General features: G+C 46.2%; 2 protein-coding genes across 6 annotated transcripts in view; one reads left to right on the forward strand and one right to left on the reverse strand.

Moving 5' to 3' along the window:
* The first annotated feature begins 12 nt into the window (after positions 1-12).
* On the forward strand, positions 13-1529 carry LOC120908900 (eukaryotic translation initiation factor 4E type 2). The gene is made up of 4 exons (XM_040320405.1): positions 13-199; positions 420-576; positions 666-788; positions 875-1529. The coding sequence occupies exons 1-4, from the start codon at positions 183-185 to the stop codon at positions 1202-1204; spliced, it is 627 nt and encodes a 208-aa protein (XP_040176339.1). The 5' UTR covers positions 13-182; the 3' UTR covers positions 1205-1529.
* A 4472-nt stretch (positions 1530-6001) lies between these two features.
* LOC120908896 overlaps positions 6002-26356 on the reverse strand; it is a 28130-nt gene continuing 7775 nt past the window's right edge. For 4 of the 5 annotated variants that reach the window (XM_040320399.1, XM_040320402.1, XM_040320401.1 and 1 more), the window contains exons 3-10: positions 13052-13765; positions 12793-12967; positions 11632-12701; positions 10841-11565; positions 10539-10735; positions 10256-10383; positions 9126-10168; positions 6002-9043 (exon numbers count right to left, since the gene is read on the reverse strand). In XM_040320399.1, coding sequence (XP_040176333.1) covers positions 8108-9043; positions 9126-10168; positions 10256-10383; positions 10539-10735; positions 10841-11565; positions 11632-12701; positions 12793-12967; positions 13052-13765 — 4988 coding nt within the window. In that variant the 3' untranslated portion in view covers positions 6002-8107. The remainder of the gene's footprint in view (positions 9044-9125; positions 10169-10255; positions 10384-10538; positions 10736-10840; positions 11566-11631; positions 12702-12792; positions 12968-13051; positions 13766-26356) is intronic. The other variant, XR_005741192.1, reaches the window with a different exon arrangement.

Genomic DNA, 26356 nt, shown 5'->3' on the forward strand with positions numbered 1-26356 from the left:
CCACCCCCGAACGTCAGCGCGGAACGTCACAAAAACACCTCGCATACTGTAGAGGCAGCAAAGCAAAAGCAAGCAAGGCAAAAGCGCAAAGCGAAACATTGCAGCAAACATTCTGTGATAACGTGAATAATTATACAAAAACCAGTTGCACCACTCTGTTACATACACCGGCGTCTTTAAATATGTCCAACAAATACGAGTAAGTGTGGTGCAGTGTGCTCGCAGCCGGCCAGCTCACTCCGCACACGAGCCGCGAGAAGAACCGTGCGGTCGTGGTGTAACAACAACACACGGTCCTCGCTTTCCCCTTTAATGCGCTGGCTGGGGCTAGATCTTTCCGCCGGAAACCCCTAAACCGGAAGCAGTTCGACCGCTAACAGTCATCTTCCTCTTTCTCTCTGTTTCAACTTGCTCCACAGAATCAAACCATACGCCAGCGACAGCGACGATAGCGGGGACGAGGATGCGGATATCGATGTGGATAAGTTAGAACCGCTAGAAGCGGGACCCGGAGAGCATAAGCTACAGTACACCTACTGTTTATGGTTCGGCAAAAAGGGTTCACACAGAGCAGCGGTCTGTTAAACAGCTCACAGGCGCAACGCAATGCAAATATAGCTCGTACTAACGTTTGGGCCTTGGTTGGGCGTGTTTGCTTTTTACAGGAGTACGACAAATCCCTACACTTCGTCGGTCGGTGTGCCAGCGTAGAGCAGTGGTGGTCCCTGTACTGCCATCTAATAAAACCTACCAGCCTGAAACCTTACCGAAGGTTACATTTGTTCAAGGTAGGCAGTGCAGAGCCATCAACGGTTCCGGTATGGTTGGCGATAAATTAATACTTCCGTTTGTTTTTTTTTCTTCTATTCTTTAGAGTGGCATCAAACCCATGTGGGAAGATCCGAGCAATTCGAAAGGCGGCAAGTGGGTCATTCGCCTGAAGAAATCAAAGATCGACCGGGCCTGGGAGAACGTGTGCATGGCGATGCTGGGGGAACAGTTTCTGGTAGGGTCGGAAATTTGTGGCGTCGTCCTGTGCACCCAGTACCCCGAGGACGTCCTGTCCGTGTGGAACCGAACCGCCACCGATACGGTCAGCACCAATCGCATCCGGGACACGCTGCGGCGCATACTGAACCTACCTCAATCGCAGCACATCGAGTACAAACCGCACGGCGACAGTCTGAAGTTTGTGCCTGCCTGAATCTGCCCTTTTGGAGAAGAGGCAATCCCCCTCGATCCCTCTCGTCCCCCCCCCCTCCCACAACTTCCACAAGTCTGATCGCGTACTGGACTTTTTGTTGCTGCAGCATCCGGGGTGGGCTCCGCGCGATTGTTTGGGTGGGTTTTTATTGTGTTTTGTTTAAGTTTTCGTCAGTGGTCGAAAAGAAAAACGAAACGAAACGATCCAACTAACAACACACGCACCACCATACACCACCACAACTAAGCAGCATTCATTTTTCCTACAATAATAAACGTTCGTATATTGAAGATTCTATACAAACCACACAAACACCACACAATAAGAGGAAGATGGTGCATTCGTCTTTTTTTTCTCTCCCTAGCAATAACACCAAAATGATGACGAAATTGGATGAAATGCGTAATACAGGCAGAATTCAATAGTTGAACGCTTTTTAGTTGAAATGCTTTTTAGTTGAACGCTGGATAGTTGGCAGACAGTTTGTGGAAGGGATTGAAAGACGATGTACACCGTTCTAAGAGTGAACTAAGACTAACTACATTCGATATTCAGTGTAACCACGGTTGCTGTAACCAATGGCTACTTGATTACAACTAAGATATTGCTATAAGCAATCCCCACCACAAGTTCAATTAAAAAGCATACGTTTGTATGGAAAACCCGATTTTTGAAAAATTCACAAAAATCTCTTGGCTTGCCGAGAAAAATTTTTTTTGTATAGAAAAGCGTGCCAATTAAAAAGCACATATACAATAGTTGGCAGGGAATCGAAGTTCAACCAGTGAGTTCGGACTGTATAGTAATTGCTTTATCCTCCAGGACACTTTACAAACGCCATTTGAACCCACCGTGTCCTTATGGCCGGCCCAAAAGGACTTTACGGGCGGGGTCGTCCAGTTCCAGGTGTATAACATGGCAACGGAGCCTAACCCCCCGAGCCCTGGCGATCCTGTTGCGCTGCACGGCATTGAGATCACCATACACACAACTGGTAAAGCTCGTCTATATTCGTTCTATTGAATTGTTTGTTTCATTTTAATATTAAAAAAAAATAGATAAAAATAATCACTTAATTTTGGTTGCAACACTCTTGCAACTTTCACTAAAATACTGAAGCGGAATAAAACTATGAAAGAATGAATTTCTATTTTTTCTTCAAATACTCAACCCAAATTCATTCAATTTCTATTTAAAAAAAGTATAATATTCTCAACCTTTCCACCTTTTCCCAAATTATAACTACACACACATACACCCCCCGATTTACTTGGTACTAATGTCTAATTTTTATTCCTTCGAGATTTGTTTGAATTCTCAATTCACATGTTTTTTGCCTTTGTTTTTATAATAATAGTAATAATAATAATAATAATAATAATAATAAATCGTTAATAAATTTAAAACTTAAAAGTAAGCTTACGAACAAAATGCTTGATTTTGTCATTGATGTGAGGTAGATAACAAGTATTATTATTAGTATTACATTATTACCGCTTCGCTTTGCCGCCTGGTGCCGCGCACAGAGAGTACACAGAGAGGAGTAGTACAACATCATCATTAGACACACACGCACACGCTTGTGGGCTCTTTTGGGTCCCCTTTCGAAGCTGCCTTTCCAGAGCGTATACGCGTACCACACACAAAGCACAAACCGGTGCCGGTCGGGTCGGTACAGCAGCGCAAAACGCATGTGCATGTATATATTATATATCATGATATAGCAATATATATAACATAGTATAAATTTGCAAACGAGATTTACCAAAAAAAAATGTAAAAAATAATCAAAATTTTCCTCTGAGCGAACATTCTTCCGGTTTAGTGCAATGCCCCTCTTCCCATCCGCCCACCGTCTCCTCGTGTACTACTTCTCTTCTCTTTGTGATTGTGATTCTCCATTTTACCTTGATGTATACATTTTCATGTGTTACTTGATTGGGGGAAAGACGGAACAAGTGGAACAATCGTTTTTGTTTCTTTTTCGTATTAAATTACAATAAAATAAAAATACCACTTCAAAACAACAAAAAAAGAAACAATAAAATGGAATGTTGTGTAGTTGTGTTTGGTTGGCTTGACGGCAGGAAGTGGTGATGGTGGTGGAGAAGGAAGGTGCCTGGTTTGTATATAGGAATAAACTCGGAATCTCTGATACTATTCACAATATTCGCATATTTTTAAGATCAAGAAATTTGCATACCTTTTCCTTGTCTTGTTTGTTTGTTTGTTTGTTTTGTTTGTTTTGTTAAAGAATTCCTGTAAATGTAGCGTCTCCGTCGCTTTGCTTTTCTCTCTTTCACTCTGTTTCTGTTCTCTTTTCTGTACTTTTCTCTCTATTTCTCTGCCAGCTTTCCTTTCTTTAATACGTTTGTCACAATCCTTTGTATACTCTCTGGTTCAGGTATTAATAGTATTTCATTTTTGTTTTCTCTCTCTCTTCTTTTTAACGTCCCTTTTATCCCATCTTGCATGTTGTATGTGCGCGTCAATCGTTCATTACCCTTCTTTAACAGCGTGTTTCGTTTTCTTGCTTGTTTGTTAACACATAATTTTGAATGTTAGATATGTTCTCTGTTTAACATCATTTGTGTGGGCGGGAGGGGGGTGTATTAGTTATCGGCTTTTCTTGGCGGAAAACCCGATGGAAAGAACGTTGGACAAAAGCAGACCCCACTCCACACGGTTGAGAATAAATAACTGTGTATTATCCTGTTTGTGAGCAGTTTGTGTGTGTGTGTATGTATATGTGACTTTGTTTGTTTGTTTGTTCGGTTTTTGGTACATGTTGTTAGTATGCTCCTATGGCATATGCATCTGCTACAAAACAGACACAATCCTTCTATTGCTTTTAGGTTTGTTTGTTTTGTTTTTGTTTGCTGTTTCCTCCAACGACACGAGGGATACCACCCATTTAGGACGCGTTAATAAATAAATAATAATAGATTAACACAATACTATTTCACGCACGGTAGAGGAGCTTGTGGCTTGTGTATGTAACGCGAGCCTGCGACAGAGCCTGCGAACACACACACACGCGCACAATAATCCATAGATAGAGGAGGAGGTGCAGTTTTTTTTTTAACGGATAATACAGAAAAATACAACTTAAAAAATGGTAACTTTGCAGCGGATTGTGGAAAGTGTGCAGCCAATTTGCCGATGGAATTATGTACGTATGTGGTAAGGGTTTTTGTTTGCTTCTTCCTCTACTTTTTCTTCTTCTTTTTCTTTTTCTTACGTTTGTGTCGTACACTACCTGTTGAGGAGGCATTTCTTAACGGAAATAAAATGTTGCCTCCTTAGATTTCTTACATCTGCCCTACTTACTTCTATCTCTCTCTCTCTCTTGCTTTTGCTACTTTCATCAACACACGGGAATAGGATTGACGGTTCGAATTTTAGCAGTGTACAGTGTATACAGTAAGCAGTTAAGCCATGCCTTTGCAAAACGCAATCTTCTTATCCAATAGGGAAGAGCGAAATAAATTAGATTGGAATTTGAATTTTAAAAGATGTTTTCTTATTGGAAATTGGACACAAACCGAAAGCACTGGTGTAAGTCCTCGGCCGTGTTAGAATTGATGACGAATTTGCATCACTATCCACAAAAGCACACATCCTTAATTTGTCTCTCTCTTTTGAAAAGGTTCTCATTCACATTGTTTGTGTTTTGAACACACTTTAAATTTAAAAAAAATGCAACAAAACACACTTTTCTCGTATCGGAACATATAAACACTCTAGTACAAGATGCTTCCTGATTCATTCCATTTTTTCCAGCAACTGCTGCTCTTTGCGTTGTTTGCCGTTAATCAGCTCGTTTGTTTTTCTTCTCTATTGTGCAATTGTTGTGTAAATTAGTAAGCCCCGGGTAAGCCCTTAAGGTGAAAGTTTGGATAAAAGCATTGGTAAAACTCACAATTTAATTAGCAATATAGCAATATGCAAGACCAAACCAATATTAATAATGCACTTTAAAGAGAGAGAGAGCTAACTGAAACATACAGTGCATGTTTGGAAAGTCCCTCGTTATCGTGCGTGCGTTCTACTGTGTGCGATTTCCGCACATTGTATTATCGCTTGTTATGCACTCAAGGCACACCACCGTCCAAAAGTTGTCGTTAATGTCAAACACATGCCGGGAGATTTGTTTTTCTTTTCTTCTTCTGCAGATAGTGATTCAAACAATGATTCAAACAAATCAATCAGAACAAAGGAAGTATGACGAACTTTACGGATTTAAATTTGGTTGTCATACGTTGATCCTAGGCTTTTCTTATGGTTTTTTTTCTTCTGTTTGTTACACAACAAGCTGCACCACAATAACTTATTACATGCAGCACATGGGGTAGCACAGATCATTGCAGATCTGTAATTTGTTTTGGGTGTGTGTGAGTGTTTGTGTTTGTGCTTCTGTGCTTTACTGCACACTAGCACTGTTCTTACAATCATCTCATTACTCCTCTTCGCTCTTCCTCTGCTTGTAGGGCTATAGTATAATATAGAATTTTTCATGTTCACATTATTATGCATCGCTAAGGTTATGATGTACTTACTTACTACTATTTATAAGTCAGGTACCCAGATTATTCTTATTTCATTATATCGTCGGTCAATTTTACTGTTTTTTTGTTTTTGTTTTGTTTTGTTTTTGTTTTCTTCTTTTCTACTCCGTTTTGTGTTCTGCATTGGCATACGTTTTGTTTTCGTTTTCTATCCCCACCCAAATGATGGAGAAGTATATGGTTCACTATTTGTGTATTTGCTATTTGTTTTTTGAGGTGTGTGTGTGTGTGTGTGTGTGTGTGTGTTTGTGATTTTTTTAAACTATTACAAGACTGATTCTACTCTGTTCTATACCATATTATTTTCATTTCCTTTCTTCATCATACACTTGCAATTAAAATTTGGAAGAACATTTAAACCAAATCATTGAGAGCCCTAAACGGAAATGGAGCAGTGTAACGGCACACGTATCAGAACCATTAGGTTTTGTTGGACACTGTAATTCGTACGCTTTACATATAGCATAAATAAATATAATAAAGAGGGGGGACAGGCGCGACATATAAACATTTCGCGTAAAATATATGCTTTGCTCACCCAAGGCCCGTTTTCTTTTTTTGTTCAATACCGCCCAGCGTAAAAAATAGGTGTGTTTGCGAAGATGAAGAAGTACATTAGTGAATAGCGACAGAAACATGGGGAAGAGCGCGTTAAGGGGGGGGGGGGGCGAACAAGGTGTGAATCTATATATGAAGCTAAATATCTGCCTGTAGATTAGCGCACATGTATATATATATTTCCATACCGCTAGGGTGTGTAGTAGTTTGCTCTTTGGTGGGACGATGAGATTATTACACAAGATTATAAAATTAGACCGTTAAAATTAGTCAGGCGCTTCCCGATTACATCGTTTCGGCTGCCGTTCCCGTTCGAGGAGTTCGAATGCTCTTACAGTTGCAACTAGCTACCGTTCTTCATTGAAGAATGCAACTAGCCCAGCAGCGGCGCGGGTGCTGCTTTCCTGTAAATCTAAGCGCGCATCGAATGGCTGCTGTAGTAGTGTTATTTGGCAACAAAGTAAAACTTTCAGTTTGCTGTGAGTATATATATATTCTACACTTCCCGCATTTCCTTTATGTACTTCTTCACTTCGTATGGAAATTTTAGATCAATGGAATTGGCGCTGGTGGTTGTGTGTGAGTGTGTGTCTGTGTAGAAGAATATGTATTACCGGCATTGTTGTACACAGTACATTAACGCAAGAGAGCATGCATCAAAATGGCTTAAGATGAGCCAACCGTATGACAGTCATGGAGAAATATAGATTAAAAAAAAAAGCACAAAAATGCGAGTTTCCATAAATAAACAATACTGTAGATCACACTGGTGGTGGAAGCGGATTACTTCGAGTTCACTTTCCACTAGATATTTACTCTTCTGGCTTGTAGTAAAAGTGTAGTAGCAAACAGTTTAAATATGCTGTGTCTGTCAGTGTGTAACGTAAATAGGGAGGGGGAACAGTACGTCAACGAGTGGGGAACACTGTAACTTGTAAAACGTAATGTAACAACAAAATGTACACCCGCGTACCCAGAGCACAGTGGGCCCGTGTTCTTCTACTGCACCTTTCTGTTTGTATGTGGTGTGCTTAAATGCAAATCGTTTCGTTCATAGGAAACATATAGATAATCATATACACGCGCGGCGTGGCGGGAACTGTTAACCTTTGCAAAAAAAAGAAACAAACTAAAAACACAATCGACCACAACGACGCGCAGCGGGGCATTATAGAGTTGGGTGAGCTTAAGGAAACTATGTATAAAAGATAGCGGTAGCGCTTAAGGCAGAACAAACAAAAAAAACACATTCAAGATATATAGAAGACTCGTTATAACATCAAATTAAAAATATCACTTAAAGTAGTAATCGAAAATTACGATCAAGCCTCTGCTTCGTTCTACCTGCTACCTACTTCCTACTAAACTACCTTTCCAGCGGCATGCTGATACTAATAAGATGACGAACGATACCACCCCGCGGTACCGTACACAATCCTTTCCTCCCCATTCACCTGACAATGCAACGCGCTCGGGCTGGTGGGGTTATCGCGTTATCATGCCACCAATCAATTGTTGTCGTTGCTCTGCCGAAGCGCAACAGCATATCATATCGTGCATCACCGTGTGATGACGCACCGTCGCATTAGGAGGGGATGTGTCTGTACGGGGGAAAAGCAGTGTCATCACTGCTCTCTCAAAAACTATAACATAAAACGAATGTACCTGAGAGGCGGCGGAAGTAACTGCTTCCACCACAAGAAGCGGCCATTTTATCGGCCCCTTCATTACGGATACTATGCACCCGGTTTGCTGGAGTTGCTGCGTACTGTTCAACCTAGCCGTTTGGACCGATGATGGGTCGTCGAAAATTCCAGCTGGAGGTGTGATTTTGCTGGTGGAGGGGTTTTGTACTGAGGCTGCTTGAATTCAGTAGCGATGATGAATTATCCAGCTCATCATCATCATCGTTATCGCCGGCGTCGTCGTCGTCGTCGTCGGCATCGTTGTCGTCGTCGTCGTGGCCCCGTTCCTCACCTTGATTACGCTTCAGGTTGTAGGTTTGTGGTTTGTTTTTCGCCAAAGCCAATTCCACTCCGTTGCTCGACACGAACGCATTAGCATGGCGATAGTTCTGATTGACTTCATCGTGAGTTTTCGACTGCTGTCGTCGAGTGATACACTCGTGAAGCTTGTTCTCCTGCTCGCTTAAGGTAGGGAGCACCGCAGTGGACTGATCTGTTGGCATCGGTCCCATCAACGGACTCGTTGTATGTTCAGGCACCTCCCGGCATTCCTGCGCGAGCAGTAGCTGCCGGCTATGGTCTCTTTCGTCTTCCCTTTCATCATCACAGTTCGTTGCATAGTCGTAATCATAAATTTCTACTGGGTGTTGGGGTGTTGTTGTTGTTGGTGGTGGTGGTGGTGCGAGTGCTGCTGGTATATCTAACTGCTGTTGCTTCGCTTCTTCTACAATAATGGTGCTTGTGTTACTATCTAAGGTTGTCTCTAATAATCTACGTTGGCTGCTATCGAATTCTACTGGAGAGCGCTGTTTTATCAGCACGCCTTGTGAGGAGGCCGGCGATAATGACGACGGTGTGGATGTACACGAGGACGACGGCGACGACGACAACGGTAGGACAGCACAGGGCAGTTTGGACGAGAATGAAAGTGTTGGCGACGATTTGCGTTCACTTGTACGGCGGGTGAGCGTTGCTGAGGTGCTCCCGTTGTTTGAGGTTGTTGCAACAGGCCCATTCGTTGCTAAACACTGCAAAAGAGGAGAGGAAGAGATAGAATTAAATACAATTTACAGCTGCGACATTATGCTTGTGGCAAACAGCAAACACTACCTCCTGATTGACCGGCAAGCAACTGTCACTACTCGTAGCAGCCGCGTCGTTTGCACCGGAAGAACCTTTATCAGTTCCGTCGTAATGACCACCCACTTTTGTCGATGATCGCTGAGGTATATTGGAAACAGTAGGAGCAAATCTTGCATTGCCACAGCTGCTGCTGCTGCTGCCTACACAGTCTAGCCGTTCCTTACCCAACAGCTCTTTGTAGGAAGTAATAACTGTACACGGGCCCACTTTACTGGCAGCCGTAGAAACTGTTCCGCTCAGAGGTACGTTTGCCGACGGTGCGTGATACGATTTTCGGGGCTGAGGCCGATTCCGCGTTATCAGTGCCGCTACCGGGACCGGATTCGTTTCCGGCATGGTTTGACCGTACGTGTTAATCGCGAGCCCGTTGGCCATTACTGTTCCGTTTGCACGCGCTGGATAGTTGTTGCTGGAGCGGATGAGTGTTTGCATCTCATGCATGTCATTGTTACACCCCGTTATCATACCCATCATTTGCATCGCGGACGCATCGATCGCAAGATGATGCCGAACATCGCTGCCAGCGGTTGTTACCGGCGCTCGGTTATTAAGTGGAGCGCCAGAGCTGCTGTTCGCTTTTTTGCACGCTTTCCGTCGCAACAGCAGGTAGCAAAATATGCCCATTACCACGAACAGTATCAACACGATCGCTATTAAGTAGAGCTGGAAGAGCCAACGGTCGTTGTATCCGGTCGGGTTTCCAGCACCGTTCCCATCGCCGCCACTTACAACGCCCTCGTAATTTTTCAAATTTAGATAAATCGGTATACCGAGCCCAAATGTGCTTAGTGCGCGGAGCGATATATTGATACGCTCGTCGGACGTTACGTTGGGAAAGGTGAAGCTGATCGCATCGGCCGAAAGGTTCGCCGAATGCTGCACACTATCCTCCGTTATCCATTCCACTAGATAGCCCTGCAGTACACCGTTACGGTTTTCGGGCGGACCCCAAGTTATGCTTATTGTGCCGCCCTTGCGATGAAGCTCGTGATTCGTAACGGGCCCGGGAACTGAAAGAAACGAAAAAAAAACGAATAAGCATACATTAGTGGGTCAGTCACTTATTAGCCAGAAACATTGCTTAGCCACAGCTTTACCATCGTGCTTTGTTTGAAAGTCCAGAATATCGCTAAGTGCTTCGGTCGATTCGCAGGGCTTCAAAAAAGCTTTATACATAGTAACTGGAACTAAATCCTTCACATTGTAATACGACGCATCCTTTGGGCTGCAAGTGAAAAAAGTGGAATTCAAATCGTTTGTTAGTTGTTCCGTTCCGTACACAGGTTGTGTTCGCTTGTGTGTCTTGCGTATACACTTGTGCACTTTTGATTAAGTGCAGACGGTATCGCGTCGGTACGACCGACATTCATACGGACTCACATCTTCTGACAGTCGAACCGGTTGGATCCTCCGCGCATCGTCACATCGTAGTTGACGTTTTTGTAACACAGCTGCAGGCACCGATTTATCGCTTTGGTGGCAACGAAACGGCTCCAGGTAAACTGTACGCTTCGGGAATCGATGTGACTCGCCTGAAATCTATTGACGGCATCGGTTCGTGGAGCATCGGTATCAATCTAAGTTGGGAGAGTTTGTTCATGACACGTGAGATTATTTCCGGGATCCGTTTTGGTTTTGCGGTACTAATCATTCAATTAAGCATAGACTTAATAACTACTTACCACTTTCCACTCGACGTACCGCAAGTCTTGTACCGCTGGTTCACCATCTGTCGCCAACGAACCCAACACACGCACCATCACGCTACGGATGTTTGGCAGCAGAATGCCCGTCACATTGCCTGCCACCTTTACCTGCGTCACCGTGATCTGTTGGTGCGTTTTCCGAGCTTGAGCATCGTCACCGAGGCTTCCTTGGCCGGCGGTCGAAAGTTTCGCTGCTGCCACGGCCGCCTGGATGCTGGACACGTTCGAGGATCGAATGTTGTCCGCATTCACTGGAATCGGTACGTCCACATCCATTGCACCACTAGTGGCCAGTGAGTCAAAAATTTGCTTCCGATCCTTGGACAGATCGAACGCGTGCCGATTGCGTCTACCCTCTCGGTGACTCTGGCGCCGACGACGGCGTCGTCTTTGATGGGCAAAATTTTCCGCACCCTTGTTACCGTCACTTACCCCGCCTGCTGCGTCATTCTCATTCCATAGCCAATCTTGCAATTCCTTGGTTTCTGCCTCAATCTTCCCAAGCAGTGGTTCTACCTCGTCGTGCGACATGTAATCATCTAGCGGGTCGACCGTACCGATGATTTGATTCGTAAAGGTGGTCAAATTACTGTTCCCACCATGCCGAAGCTGTATGGTGAAAGCGGTCGGCTGTATTCCATCGTGTTTGGGCCACCAGATGAAAATCCCGTTGTTAGGAAAGAAGGTCGACAGAATTGGGTCTGGAATGGAATCAACACTCATCTTAGCTCAAACAATACCAATGCATTACAACAGAACACACTTACATCCTTGCGATGCGCACCGAATTCCCCGAGACAATCTGGACGGGATCACTTTTTGCATGCCGGGTGCGCCGTTGCCGCGCATATTCTCCGTCCCGGAGATGTCGCTCACCGAGCAGGCGCGCAAAAACACGGTATAGTTCCGGAACGGTTCCACCATCTTGCCGCTGATCCGCAGGCTTCCATTGGCCGCCAGGTGCGTCGGAGGCGAGCTGTACCACCGGAACGGATCATCGCTGGCCAGATAGTACATTACATACTCGATATTTGCGCTCACGTGCGGTGGCACGGTAAACGTTAAGTACAGGCTGGTCGTATCCACCGGGTAGCACCGGATGCCATCGAGCCGCTTTGCCTTGTGCCGATACTTCTGACGGTCGCGGATCGTCAGGTAGGACGAGACGGAAACTTCGCCCGCCTCGTTCCGCGCCATACACTGGTACAGCCCTTCGTCCTCCGGGTCGAGCGTGTTGATTTGCAGCATCGGATAGTTGTGGTGCACGATATAGTTGCTGGTAAGTTCGCGCCCATTCTTGTACCAGATGGCGGCCGGCATCGGATTCCCCGTGACGGTACAGTTGAACGCCATCGACGCCACTACCGAGGAGGTGTACGAGGCAATTTTGCTGACAATTGCCGGCGCAACCAGCACGGTCACGTTGAACGCTTGCCGATCGGTGCCGTCCGGCGTTCGGCAGGTGAACGTTCCCTCGTGACGCTCGACCGAAACGTTCACGAACGCAACTTGGTGGGTGAAGTTTTCCAGCCGTATGGGGATTTGGCTTTGCCGGGGCGTGAACAGCCACTGCGGTTTGCACGAGTAGCAGGCGCAATGTAGCCGAAGCGTATCGCCAGCACGCACCGACAGGCGCACCGGCTGAAGGGGTGGCAGAAGACGTTTCCCTCTCTCCACCGTAAGGCTACTTGGGGGTGCACTAATCACGGCAAGATTGAAGCTGGTGCTGCGCACATTTTTGGCGACGTAATTATTGGTGGCGTTGCAGCGATAGCGTCCACTGTCCATCAGTTGCACGTCCGTGATGAGCAGACTGCCATTTTGCAGTAGAAAAAATCTACAAAAGCAAGAATGCAGAAGGGTAGCACAAAATTGTTTAGGAAATGGTTGCAAAATGCACACTGTGGATCGAATCAAACAAAGCTTACCTGCTGTCTCTCGCGTTGCCAAAATTTGAATGCAGCTGCAGCACAGTTTTGTTCATCGACCAGGTAATATTAGCTGCTGGATAGCTTTGAAACGGACAGGGAAGGACGGTTGGTTCGTTCGCTCGCACGACGATCGTGTTGTTGGGGAAATTTATCTGATTGTCCCGTTCAAGATCTGTGAAGAAGAAGAATAAGAAGAAGCCCCAATCGTAAATGCTGCATCTTTAAGCCGTCGTATGTGTGTGTGCGCCAAACTTACACGCAATCGAAACGGTACTTTCGGTGGACAGGATCGAGCCCTGGTACCGCTGCTGATGGCTGACAAGCGTGGCCATGCACCGGTAAACGCCCGCCACAATGTTTCCGTTCTGCCGGTTGTACAGGATGCGCAGCGTACCGTTCTCGAACAGCCGGAATCCTTTATGCGTCTGGCGCTGGTTCTGGTTCTGAAAGGAGGTGGTAAGAAACTCCAGCCCATTGCGATACCACACGTACTCAAAGATGCTGCCCGGCGACCCGTAATATTCGCCCCCTCGCCGCTGCGTGTGCACATATCGCTTTCGCCGCCGCCGTCGACGCTCGTCCTCCTCCTCGGTGTCGTCGTAGTCTTTGTATTGGCGCGAAAAATGCTGAACGTTCTGCTGCGCCTGCTGCTGGCGATGGTCGCCGTTGGGCAGATCGTTGTTCGTCACCAGCGAGGAGGTGTGGGGCAGAAAGTCTTCCTCCATCTCGTCGGTGTCCTCGTCGTAACCCTCCTCATCTTCCTCCTCCTCCTCGTCCTCCTCATTGTGCTCGTCCAGATACTCGTCGCCGTAGCTGCTGTTCGGTATGTCGTCGGACGTGTCCGGCCCAAGCTCCGCCTGGCATGGCAGATAGACGGGCGCACTGCGGCTGCCCGTCACGATGACGTGCGACGGCGGTGCGGCTATTAGCCGCAGCCGCTCCGGACCTTCTTCGTTGACAAATGCGAGCACTGGGGAAAAAAGAACGCAAAAAAAACGCAAATGTTACAAGGCTGGTACAAACAATTGAAAAAAAAACCCTTTTTATTACATAAAAAGAGCGAATTATATTTTACCAACTTTAAGAGAACAGCAAATATGCAGTATTAAGCAGTGTTCACACTTTTGAACCGGTGGCAATCACAACTACACCCGCCTACTGCGATCGCGATATAAAAATTTAGTTGTCAAGAATAAAAAAAACAAGAGCTTTGAATTAGCAGTCAAGATCGCTTCGAACCTGACTAACAATCAACATTACACATCCACAACTCCAAAAGTGCAGCATTATGCATTTATACATTTGTTTTCCCAATTCCAGAAGTGCACTCAAAACGACGGCTGCCGAGCGGCTGCCATCTGGGGCTTGCGTGGCATGCGTGTTTGGTAGTTGCTGGTGTTGTTGTTATTAGTGTGCTACACACATGCACACACGCCGCCTGCACTGGCGAGCATGTGCAAGTGTATGTAAGATTCATCCTGACCCACCGCAATCTTTGATCGGTTGTGTGTGTAGCTGCACACAAAGTGATGCTGCATAAATACCGCAAGTGAGCGAGCGCGCGCGAGAGAGTCACCGTGCACGTGGTGACGCTGTGTCCCTCCCCCCTTGTTCTTCTTGCCGCACCACAAGGCGTGTCGTCGCACGCTGCCAGTCGCCCATATACAGGGCCTGTTTTGTGCGCGATCATCGGGCCGTTTGTGAAGTGGGGCGCGCGCACTGAAACGCAGATGCATTCGCTGTGCACCACACAATTTAGCCACATGTGGAGCGCGCGAGCGAACCGTGCACGCGCGCGCTCGTGCTCCTATGCACATCAACAGGCTCTGTTTAGCTCTATCTCTCTCTCTTTCACACACACACACTCTGTCTCTCGTGCTCTCTAATAAAATTGCACCAGAAACTGGTCGATTGATGCGCTACCGCTTTGGTTAAAATCAATCACTTGCCGAAGAAAATCAGAAAGTTGCAATAACAAAAGGGTGAGTATGCATTTAATCAACAATAGATATATTTGCTGCATTTCAGCAACGCATGCGCAAACCGTTCAGGTTGAGTAATGGTATACATACGGATGAACGTAGGATTTAATTTCTGCGTTTCTACACTACCGCCCTAGAGCTGTGTCCTTTACATATAACGTGTTTTAACTATTCTCATCAAAACAATCGCTTTGCCCCCTGTAAGATGGTTTACAAACGGCGCACAAGCGCATGTAATCATGTATGGAAACCAGCGCGGTAACATCAACCGCGCGCTCACACACCGGACGGGCGGCGGATGATCGATGTTCGATCGTTTGCTGGAAGTAAATCAACTGCAGCAGCGCACCGTACCCACCGAACCGGACAGCACAACAATCAAGCGACCGTGTTTATGCTCTGGTACAACATTGTGCGCCCTCAACCTAACATTGCTACATTGCGGGAAATGTGCGGGAAATTGTGTCTTAATTAAAGGCAAACAGTGACTCGCAGGAATTTCCATCCGCTCCGCCTATCCGTGCCAAAGCTCGGCTTGCAACTTGTTTTCCAACGCAGCACCACACTATCATATTTCAGCAATGTTTGCAATAATAAGGCGTTTTTTTTACTTCTGCTTTTTTAATTTCCATCATCCGTGTCTAATGAAAGTATCCTTTATACCAGCGCACGCTCACAAAACACTGCGTTCCTTGTTCGGCGGGGCGGTAGTTCAACAAAATTGAACGCAAATAAATGGACCCGAGAAAGCTATTTATGACACGTAAACATTATGATTTATTTATTTACTTTATACGCACAACTGTACCGCTGCGGCGTTTGGCTGATCTATTTGGCTGATTGATAGATTTGCGCAAATTGAGCGGTACCGCGCAGGCCGACCGTTGATGGCAGCTGTCACAACACAACAAGGAAAGCCACAACAGTAATAAACATACAACACAATTAGTACATACTGTGGGGGCATGGTCCGTTGGAGAGCATCTCTCACAAAAGAATGGTTTAAAAGCATGCCCCGCGCACAAATCTATCCGCGATCTAATAATTTCAAAAACCCTACTTTTAATTCACTGTAAAACGAAAAACAAAAGCTATCGTTCAGGCAACAATCAAACAGAAAGGGCAACATCGAAGAAATTACCGTTCTGTGGCAAGAATGTTTTTTTTTTTTCGTGGGGGATGATCGTGATAAGAATGCAGATGAAAACGAAAACACTTCCCCCTGTGGTGGCTTGACTTGCCAAACGGGCGGTGCGGCGACCATCCATAAGTAATGAGATGTACATGAGGGCAAGTGAGATCCAGACAATCTGCCTTTACAACTAGCCCCATGTCAAGGACAACCGATTTTGGGCAATTTGAATGCATCAGGTACAGAGGCCTAAACGAGAGACGCTTCTCCCTCCGAGGTTTCGGGGACCATTAAAACATGGCGCGATACACACTTACGTTTTCGGCAAGTCCTGCTAGACCTAACAAACGAAAATCTGTTTGCTGGCGTGTGTGTGTGTGTGTGTGTCTGCTAGGCCAGTTTCTGTCCCACTGTCACTGCAAATCATCGCAGTGTTATGAATTATGGAACAGCTGTACTATGTGTCCCCGCCAGCAGAATAGTGTTTCTGTGTCTTGGTTTTTGTCTTGAGTAGAAAATCCAATGACAAAAAAAAAATCCACAGTAATGTACCCCAGCTTCGCTAACGATCGTCCAAATATATGCAAAACCACCGCGCACCACCTTCACCGGCACCGTTTCGTGCCCTGCTGCCATGCCGATCGCAGATGGCGATCTACGCATCGCTGATGTTTTAATGGGCAGAATGGGTGCGATGTTGCAGCATTAATTAATTAACCCGCGGATACACACACATTAAAAAAAATGCTTTTCCAGATAAAGGATTACATATGTTTGTATCATTAGCGGGTTATCAATCGGAGCATTTGTTTTTTTGTGTATGCGCTTTGCGCTAGCCTAAGTTCGTTGCAACAACGTGCTTCGCAAACAGAGCTTTGCTTCTTGCTAATCAACCAATAGAGCGAGAGCCGCCGAGACACAATGCTCGCACACTTAATGACCTTTCTTAGATTCTCTACGGCAACGGCCAAAGACGAAAAGCAAACACAAAAATCCACTTCATCACCACCACCATCATCATCATTATCTCGCACGGGACCAACAAAACTAGAATGCTCCATTATCGTTGAATGTGTTTGCTGCTGCTGCTGCAGGGGGAATTCATTTAAAAACGCGAATTGGAAAACTAGTTTATTTCTCATGATTTGCAGCAGTGGCCTGCTGCTGTTACGATGTTAAGCTTTGTTGTCTGCCCGCAACTGCGACTACGTTCAAAGCTAATATTTAAGTAGAGGAACGAAAGATGAGAAAAAGAATTAAACAAAAAAAAAAGGATAAAGCTAACCAGTCCCTCCCACAGCACAGCAATTCCTTCTCGCATCTATCCGGTTGAAAATCGGGCTCCTTACGATACGATCGCTGGTACAGTCTAATGTCTCTGCTAATAGATAGACGCCCGGGTTCTCCGTTTGTCCCCCCCCCCCCTTCAGGGAAGCCTCCTAGTGCTAGTGCTAGCCCCACATCCCCTCCCAGCCTTATGTATTATTGCGTTAGCTGCGACCAATTCTGACCATTTCTCCTTCATTTCACCTCCAAAAGCAAAGTTCTAAGCGCTTATTCATTCGCATTTTTGACGGTTCGCTAGCACATCGGACTGTCTTATCCGTTTGTTGGTGGGGCTTTCAAGCTTAGAGGCACAAGCGATGGCAGCAACACCGGCAGCAGCTAGAAAACAAAACAACAACAAGACTACGCACATTCCAATGGATGATGGGTTAGAGTATTGCTAGGTTTCGCATGATCCTGCAGCTCCAAACGGACGCTTACAACGAAGCACCGTGAACGAGAGAAAGAAATACGCAAGAGAATGTTTGTGCGTGTGTGTGTGTGTGTGTCGTGACTGGCATCATCACCGTGCAGGGTGAGGGAGTTGAAGGGAGGCGCCGGCCGCACGAAGAGAATGGTGGAACAAGAAACCCCGTGCAAGAAAAACAGGATTGCGCCATTGCTTCGCTGTGGCTGGGGAAAAAAGAGGAAAGCAACAAAGCAGAAGCGAAAGAAAACGAGCAAAACGGGATCGATCGCACGAAAGAAGTCGCACGCACACGGTGCGAAGAAAAAAAACGGCAAAGCTCTTGCGAGCGCGCGCGCGAGGCTTTACGCATAATTTATTTGTTCCCCTTTGCTATTTGCTCACACTTCCCTTCTTTCCCGTGCGTTCAGGGCTGGGAGCGCTGGAGCTTTATCATTAGCACCACAACAACAACACTAACAGCACAGCCCTGCGCTTACATACTTTGTGTGCCGCACTCTCTACAGCCCCAATGGGGCAAGTGTCTCCTTTGGCTCTTGGTTCGTTCGTTCGTCAAGCACACACACACACACATTGCGTATCCCCTCCCCGCGGTACCCGCTGTTCCATCCAGGAAGAAATCGAGACTTCATTCATTCGCACAACACACGGGGCAGACGCGGATACGCGCACCAGCAGGGGGAAGGGACCAGCTTCAGGGGAGAAGGGAGGACGACGCACTTAAGCACTCGCAGCAACATCCATTCCACGCATTCCACCAGCAGCCTTCGAGAGGATCGAGCGGGAATGGTGGTGTGAGGTGTGCCGTGCGTTCCCGTCCAGCCGGCGGGTGGGAAGGATTAGAAAAGGAATGATAGACTTCAACGCTCCTATACGCAACGAACGCGCTCCCAGAAACGCTCAAATGCAAACGCTTTTACGCTTACGCACTGTGCTCTTTCCAGCTTCGCTTTTTTTTGGAGTGGAGCAGGCCAGCATGGAGTCTTCCAAATGTGGGGGGGGGGAGGAAACAAAAGTTTGGCGGCACAAATTGGGCGGCATTCCATAATTAATGTAATGGGTTTTCGAAACGGTAAAACTGGACTGCTGTCCAAAGGTTTGTGAATCAAGGGGCGAGGGTATGGCGGGGGATTTATGCGTAAATCATATAAACGCTTGGGTGGAAAGGAGGGGGGTGAATTTGTTCGCGAAAATGGTGGAATGTGTCTACGCACACACACACACAAAAACCGACGAAGCTAGCAACCCGAAATGGGCTCTATACGAATGGTTAACCAAACGCAACAGCAGCAGCGCCAGAAGGTACGGGAGGCAGAGCAAGGTCCGACGCGTCCGTTGTGGGAAAAGTGCGTGCGAATGGAAGGTGGCTTCCAAAATAATAAAAAAAAAAGCTGCCCGACTTCAAACTACCCCATTCCAAACGCACCTTCATCCGTGAGATTTCGGGCGGAAAGGGTTTATTGAACCCGACTGGCCGCGATCGAGGGTGCGTTTTGAGGTCGGGCACAATCAGTTGCGAACTTTTTTTTGGTTTTTGCTTCCACTCCGAAATTCGATTCTCTTGTGTCCAGTCGGCAGGAGTTGGCTGGCTGGCAAATGGATTTAAGAAGAAGCAGGAAAACCGCCCCACCGAATACCGCCCAATAGCAACTCAATCCAAACGGACATAGCAGCTATACGCACATCCGGCGCTGGGGGTTTTCGCTATCCGCGTAGTACGATCGAACACGATCGAACCGATATACGCGCGCGCACATTCTTTCCCTCCCTACCATTCACGCAATTAACTTTGCTTTGCTTTGCTGGATCTTTGTTTTCTTTTCTTTTTTGCCCCGTTTTCGCTCATCATGCGTAAGGGACACACACAACGCACAACGCACAGCACCACCACACGGACCCGTGAAAACGACCGATGGGAGGTAAGGGGTGTAATGCCAAAAATGTTAAGAGGGCGAAGCGGCTAACCGAACCGCGGAGGAACTGCGTGTGACTGTCCTGTTACTATGTGTGTGTGTGTGTGACGTAAAGCAAATTGGTTGCCATTTTTCGTTGTGGCGTGGAAAATCCACACCGGAACTGTTCCGTTAAGCCAAAAACAAAAAGAAAGAAAGGAAAAAGATTCCACCAAACCACAAGCGCGGAAGGAGTAAACACCACGATATAAAAAGCTTAATTTTCTCGCCCATTTTTGTACGCACAATCGTGGTGGTAAGGAAGGAGAGCAGCATGGTGGCGGCGCACGGCGGTGAGTGGTTTACGCACAATTCTGCAGCAAATGTATTTGAATTTTCAATTCGCTGCTTAATATGGGAACGGTAGCGTCACCAGTTTTCGGGGTGGCTGAGTGTCCGCCTGAGCGCAAAGCGATTGCCAAACGCACCACCACCACCAGCACCACCACCACGTGTCGAACAAATGGGACAGTAGTGCCGGGAGTGGATGTTAATACGCTTCGTAAGTAGGAAATCGGCCACTACGAGCGCGAAACGTTACCTTCTCGAGCGCGCAAACGTATAGAAGTGATGTAACGAACAACGAGAACAACTGCAAAAAAAAAACACACACACACACACACACACAAAAAACGCAAGATTCTTTTTTACGCACTTTCCTACGCACTTCCTTCGCGCATGATGAAACGCATATTCTATCGAGTGGAAGCAGATGTGCAGCGTGTGTCTATAGGGTGAAGGAAAGAACAAACAAAAAAACTAGCCGCACGGTCACACCAAATTTCGCTTGCGTAAATTACTTCCGCAGACCATACACGGCCGAAGGCAGCGCCACTTTTACCGAAACACACATGGTAAAAATTTCAGGAAAAAAGTGGTAAAGTGCTAGCGAAATAGCAACAATATTTACCACTTCCTGTGTATTGCCCTGGACTGTTCGGTGGTTGTTAGCACTGGACAAGTTTAACAGGAGAGATTTATGTGTATTCTGGTGAGAGCAACCAGTAGAACAATGTGTTTGTAGAAGAAAAAAATGAAATAAAATATGAGGAAAATATGATGCCATTTACACGGACATTAAGGCGGCTTTTGGATAACGTTAGGTTGGACAACCGCCTGTCTATATATCTATAGGTGGTTCTTCCGGCGCATCACAGCGCAGCAACCAAGGACCTACGTTGTTCCTACCAAAGTGTATGAAGACCAGGTGGTCTCGTCCCATACAAATTGACAACTAATTTCGGAATAAAAAAAAACTCCTCTTGACAGAATGGGTGAAATGAATTTCCATAGGAACGGTTCGCTTTGTTCTTAGCAACACATACGTAGTACACATTGGTGTCCTCATCGACGGCATTATTTTGATCCAAAAATGGATTTTAATTAGTTCAGATTTGGTTTAGCTTACAATAAGAAATATTTTGAGTGCTTTTTAAAGTATTTCAGTGCAAATAACGAAGATTCTAAGATTATTTGTGTATTAGGCAAGTCGTCAGGAAGCTTGTTTGGGGAAATGTTTTCACCCATGCTGTCAAAAAGTGACGTTCAACTTTTGCTATAAAAAACAGGCTATGAGACCACCTGATCTTCATACACTTTGGTTCCTACTCTCCTGCTCCTGCTAAAATCTATCGTCAAATCCGTGAGGACCTTCATTGACTACAAGCCACCCTCTGACTGAGTTTGTCACGCACTAAGCGTCTGCATCGATAAATGCGCGATAATCTCATTCAGCCGCTCAAGCACTCCATCGCTGTTTAATTATAACGCTAGACGGTCAGAACCTTGAAAGAGTGTACTGTGTCTAGGATCCGGAGTAGGATCCTCCTAGATGCCAAACTCTTCTTCGAGGAACCCAATTCCGATTCCATGTTCAGAATCAATTCCGAAGCTGATTCCGATGCTGGATTCGATTTCAATTCCTGAGTTGACTCCGTAGCAGATTTTGGAGCCTATTCCGGAGTTTGGTGGCCCGTGTCTACTAGGCTTGGGCAATTCGGTTCATTTCCATGAACGTGAACGTACTAGTTCTTTCATTCAGATGAACTGAACGTGAATCGCGATTCATTCGTTCATTTCAGTTGAAGAAAATATGGTACATTGTTTTATTTTATTGCAAATTGTAAATTGTTTTGCATCTTGAAAATTATTAGGCAGACCAGGAAGATCCTTATTACGATTGGTAGCATTGGTACGATTATTTTCATGAACGTACTGGTATTACGGTTCACATTCATATTTGTATGGTGGGAATGAACGACCTAGCGTACTAGGACGTTCTTTATTTCGACGGATAGGTCGTCTTTTCGTGAATGTCCTGGACATACGGTTCACGTTCATATTTGTATGGGGAAAATGAACGACCTGGTGTACTAGGACGTTCTTCATTTCGACGTGTAGGACGTTCATTACATGGTCCTGGTATTACGGTTCACGTTCATATTTGTATGGTGGGAATGAACGACCTAGCGTACTAGGACGTTCTTTATTTCGACGGATAGGTCGTTCTTTTCGTGAACGTCCTGGTCATACGGTTCACGTTCATATTTGGGGAAAATGAACGACCTGGCGTACTATAACGTTCGTTATTTTGGTGGTGTTATTTAGGACGTTATTTTGGTGATCAACTCAGTGCATTATGATTTTTAAAGAATCGATGAACGTTGATTAGATGAACGTAGATCGTTCGTTCTTTAGGATGAATTGAATGAATCGTACAGCTCTGGTACTTGAGGCACAACTCTAGTGTCTACTATGGGCACTTGCGCGGCTAGAGTCCATATTAGTAATGTGCTCTTTGGAGCGCACCCACGACTCCGATTCGACTCCAGCTATAATTAGTCCGATTCCAACTCCGGTAAAAGTCGGAGTCGTCCGGAGTTGGAGTCGTCGGAGTCCTTCAGAGTCGTCCGGAGTCGTTCGGAGTCTTCCGGAGTCATCCGAAGTCTTCCGGAGTCGTCCGGAGTCGTCCAAAGTCTTTCGGAGTCGTCCGGACTTGTTCGGAGTCGCCCGGAGTCGTTCGGAGTCGTTCGGAGTCATTCGAAGTCGTTCGGAGGCGTTCGAAGTCGAACAAAGTCTGAGTCATTCGGAGTAGTCCAGAGTCGATCGGAGTCGACCGGAATTGGAGTCGATCGGAGGCAACAGGAGCCGTCCGATGTAATGTGCTTCTGATCAGGAATTTCATTTCGTTGTGTTTTTTGTCTTTCACTTCACGCATGCACTTCGTATACAGGCCTTTGTTTCGAAGGCCAACTCTGGTCGACTCCGAACGACTTCGACTCCAACCGATTCCGGACGACTCCGATCGGCTCTGGACTACTCCGAATTACTCAGACTCCGGTCGACTCCGAACGACTCCAAATGATTTCGGACGACTTCCGGATAATGCTGGGCGGACCTACCTTCCAGAGTCAATTCCAAAATTATCGGAGTCGGATCGGAGTCTACTCCGGATTTTTGCCAACTTTACCCATACGTCCTTCGTGATTGGCCGCATCGTCTCGACCACAGGACTAGGTGTTTGCTGCTTGGGATCCCGCCTGTTCGCCGAACGTGTCTTGAACCAGGCTAGCATTTATCACCGGAATCTTAAACGGAACCATCGACTGCGCCGAGCTGCATTCGTGGATTCACCTCTGCGTTCCTGTCAGAATACTCCGTCGCCGGCCAATGCTATCGAAGTCCGCTGAAACCCGGACCACCTTTGGCTTTCGCAACCCCATTCTTTGTATGTACCGTTTACTAAATTCAGTTGACGATCTCTACGAGCCTGGAATGACGATAGCAGAGCTGACTTCACACGTTTAAGTGTTCGAAATGCGTCCAATCATAATAATATATATCCAGATCAAGGAACTCGAATCTGGAATCTGCTCTAGCATTGCTGGAGCAAGATTGGTATACTTTATTGCTCCTTAAATTGTACTAATTCGCACAAAAGTATCAGTAGAAAATACAGGAAGAGAATGACAATCTTTTACTATTTACTTCCCACCATTAAGAGGGTGATACATATAAGTATTATTTAATAAAACATTTCAAGCGTAGATCATCACACAAAAGCGGCGTGCAGATCGATTCCCACTTAATCCGAAAACATCCCATGGTGGCAAAGAACTCGTCACACACACACACGCACACTCGTATCGACAAACATTCCAAAAGTGGGAATAGCTCTACGGACAACTTTCCATCCATCCCGGGGTAACAACAACAACAACAACAGCCAGTAATAATCCGGCCCTGGTCGAACAAACTGGTCCAGATGGGTGATAGGTATGTGTGTACATGCGCAGCAAAATCCCGTCCCGTGCCCGATTATGTCCCCACATTTTCGCCCTACAGGAACACCATCTATTCCACGTTTTTGTCGCTTGCTTCGCCTAGTTGCTCCGTAGCAGCCGCGTACCAAAACGAGCTGGAGTTTTTCCCTCCGAACCCATACATGGGGCAAAAGAAACCCATGAACCTCACAGAGAATCCTCTACCTCTAAAACTTTCAGAGTAACACGCATCGTCGAAGACGATGACGACGACGAGGATCATCGTGCGGCGCACAGTTGCTAGAAAATCTGCGTCAAAGCCTACTGCCACCGTCACAAGGTTGGTGGTATTTGTGTTCTCTATCATCCTTGAACAACGGACCACAGTGCCTACTGCTGTAGGGCCGACACAAGTGGGGCTAGCCGAACATGTTAATAGAAAACATTAGAATCCTACGTTTGGTTCCATGGTTACCATCCACCTTTCAGCCTGCGTGCGCGCAACCATTTTGGAAGCATTCTACTATTCGACGTTCAAACAAGTAATAGTGATTCGAAGTGATTTGGGCGAGCTTCTAATTCTAGGGCCGTGGCATTACAGCATACAATTCTTTGTGAATTACTTTTGGGCCAGCGAAGTATGGAAGCTCATAAATAGAAAGCATTCACGCGCGCTCGCACTGCGTACAACACACCCCGTGCGTCGCCATAGACAGCAGCGACAAAAAGGAAAGAAATTGAACAGAGAGAAGAAAAAAACAAGACCGTTGTCCGTTCCATGCCAGCCATACCCTTGAAACTGGTTCAATGGCAGGCCAAAACATCAACCAAAAAAGGTCCGCGCGCGCACATGTGTGCTTTCGGATTGCGCAAAACTTCCTAAACAGCCCGAAACTCCACGGCGTTCGCGCACACAGCGCTTGATCTCGAGGCTGCAGAAATGGGGGCTTTTCTACCTGCGATCTCGGTTCGGTTGTCTTTTTTTGTTGTTTGTGTGCGTGTGTGTGTGTGTGTGTGTGTTTTCCCCCTTCTCTCTAGGCAATCCTCCACCAGGAAGAAGCCTTACCAGAAGCCGCACGAAGACAAATTTGGCGCGCACAAATATCATCATGCTGGGCTGCAGAGGGCCATCCAGAGGGGCTGCTGCTCTCTGCCCCAGAAAAGGGGCCTCCGCGTGAGACGGTCGCGCAAAAGCCGCTGAATCTCGCGTCTACCGGCTCGCGCACCGCCACTACAATCAAAGCAACCAGGAAGAGGAGGAGGAGGAGGAGGAGATCGAGGGGGACATGGGCTGGGGGGTTAAGGATAGGTTGGCGAATAAAACTACCAAACAAAACTAGCAATAATACACACACACAAACGGCAGACAGCAAAAAATCCATGGCCTAGGATGTTGCAATCAACCAAAAGGAGGAATAAGAGCGAGTAAAAAAGGCAACAACCAAAGTAAGAGCGAGAGCGATAGATAGAAAAAGAGAGCGAATGTGTGAGTGTGTCTGTGTTTGTGTGATAAAGTACGAATAGAAGCAACATATTTGAGAAGAATGCCACCAGGAACAAATGCCCGTTTAACCCCTTTTTTGTCTAATTTTCGGCAACCAGTTCCTTCATTTCACCACCACCACCACCACCGGTCTCTATCATCCCCTTTTCTTCCTGCTGTTTGTCTTGGTTGTTTGTTCTTTTGTTGTTATTCTCCCATAATCTGGCCGAAGCATGGCACGAGAAGTGTTGATGCGCTGTCCTGTTCCTTCCTTTCTGCCCAGAGTTGCGGCTATTCGGGGCGTTCGTGCAGCAGGACCCGGTAACGGTGCGCACAACAGATCTTAGGAATCGTTAGCGTCTCTCTTCATTGCGCGCGGAACCAGCGGAAACCAGCATTCGAACCGATCCTTGATTAAACCAAAATTTCGGCAGTATTGTAATTTCGTTCTGTGCGTTTTTTTTTTTTCTTTTCTTCGCAATTGTTCATTGAAACACCCCTCGCGTGCAAACGAAAAGAAAAAAAAGGTTTAGGATATGTGTCTGACAGCTTAGTTTAATGTTGAAGGTTCATGCGTACTTCGTTCGTACAAAATAGGCTCCAGATTTCCGTATCCAAACATGAAGGAAAAAGGAGGTTTTTGCCCCTTTCTTGAACGGAAGTATCCTAGCATTATTAGCGAAACAGGCACTACACAGTAAGGGAAAGGCAACTAATCCTACACGATCTTGCCGGCCTATACAGGACGACGGTCACTACGAGACTTGAACTCACGACGAGCATCGTGTTGGCGTCGGGCGAGTTGATGGGACTGAAGTGCTGAAGAATTAAACATCCTATCATCTAAATGCTTCCCCCGATGAAGGCGACAAGTTCAGAGGAAAAAGCTTTAAAGAGCACTCTTAAATAATGTTTAAACATCCTGTATCAACCTCTTTCGATGTTCCTTCAGCTCTAATCGTTAATATACATTCCACCATATAATGTTTTCCAGTGG

This window comes from Anopheles arabiensis, chromosome 2, assembly GCF_016920715.1.
Source record: "Anopheles arabiensis isolate DONGOLA chromosome 2, AaraD3, whole genome shotgun sequence".
Lineage (NCBI taxonomy): Eukaryota > Metazoa > Arthropoda > Insecta > Diptera > Culicidae > Anopheles > Anopheles arabiensis.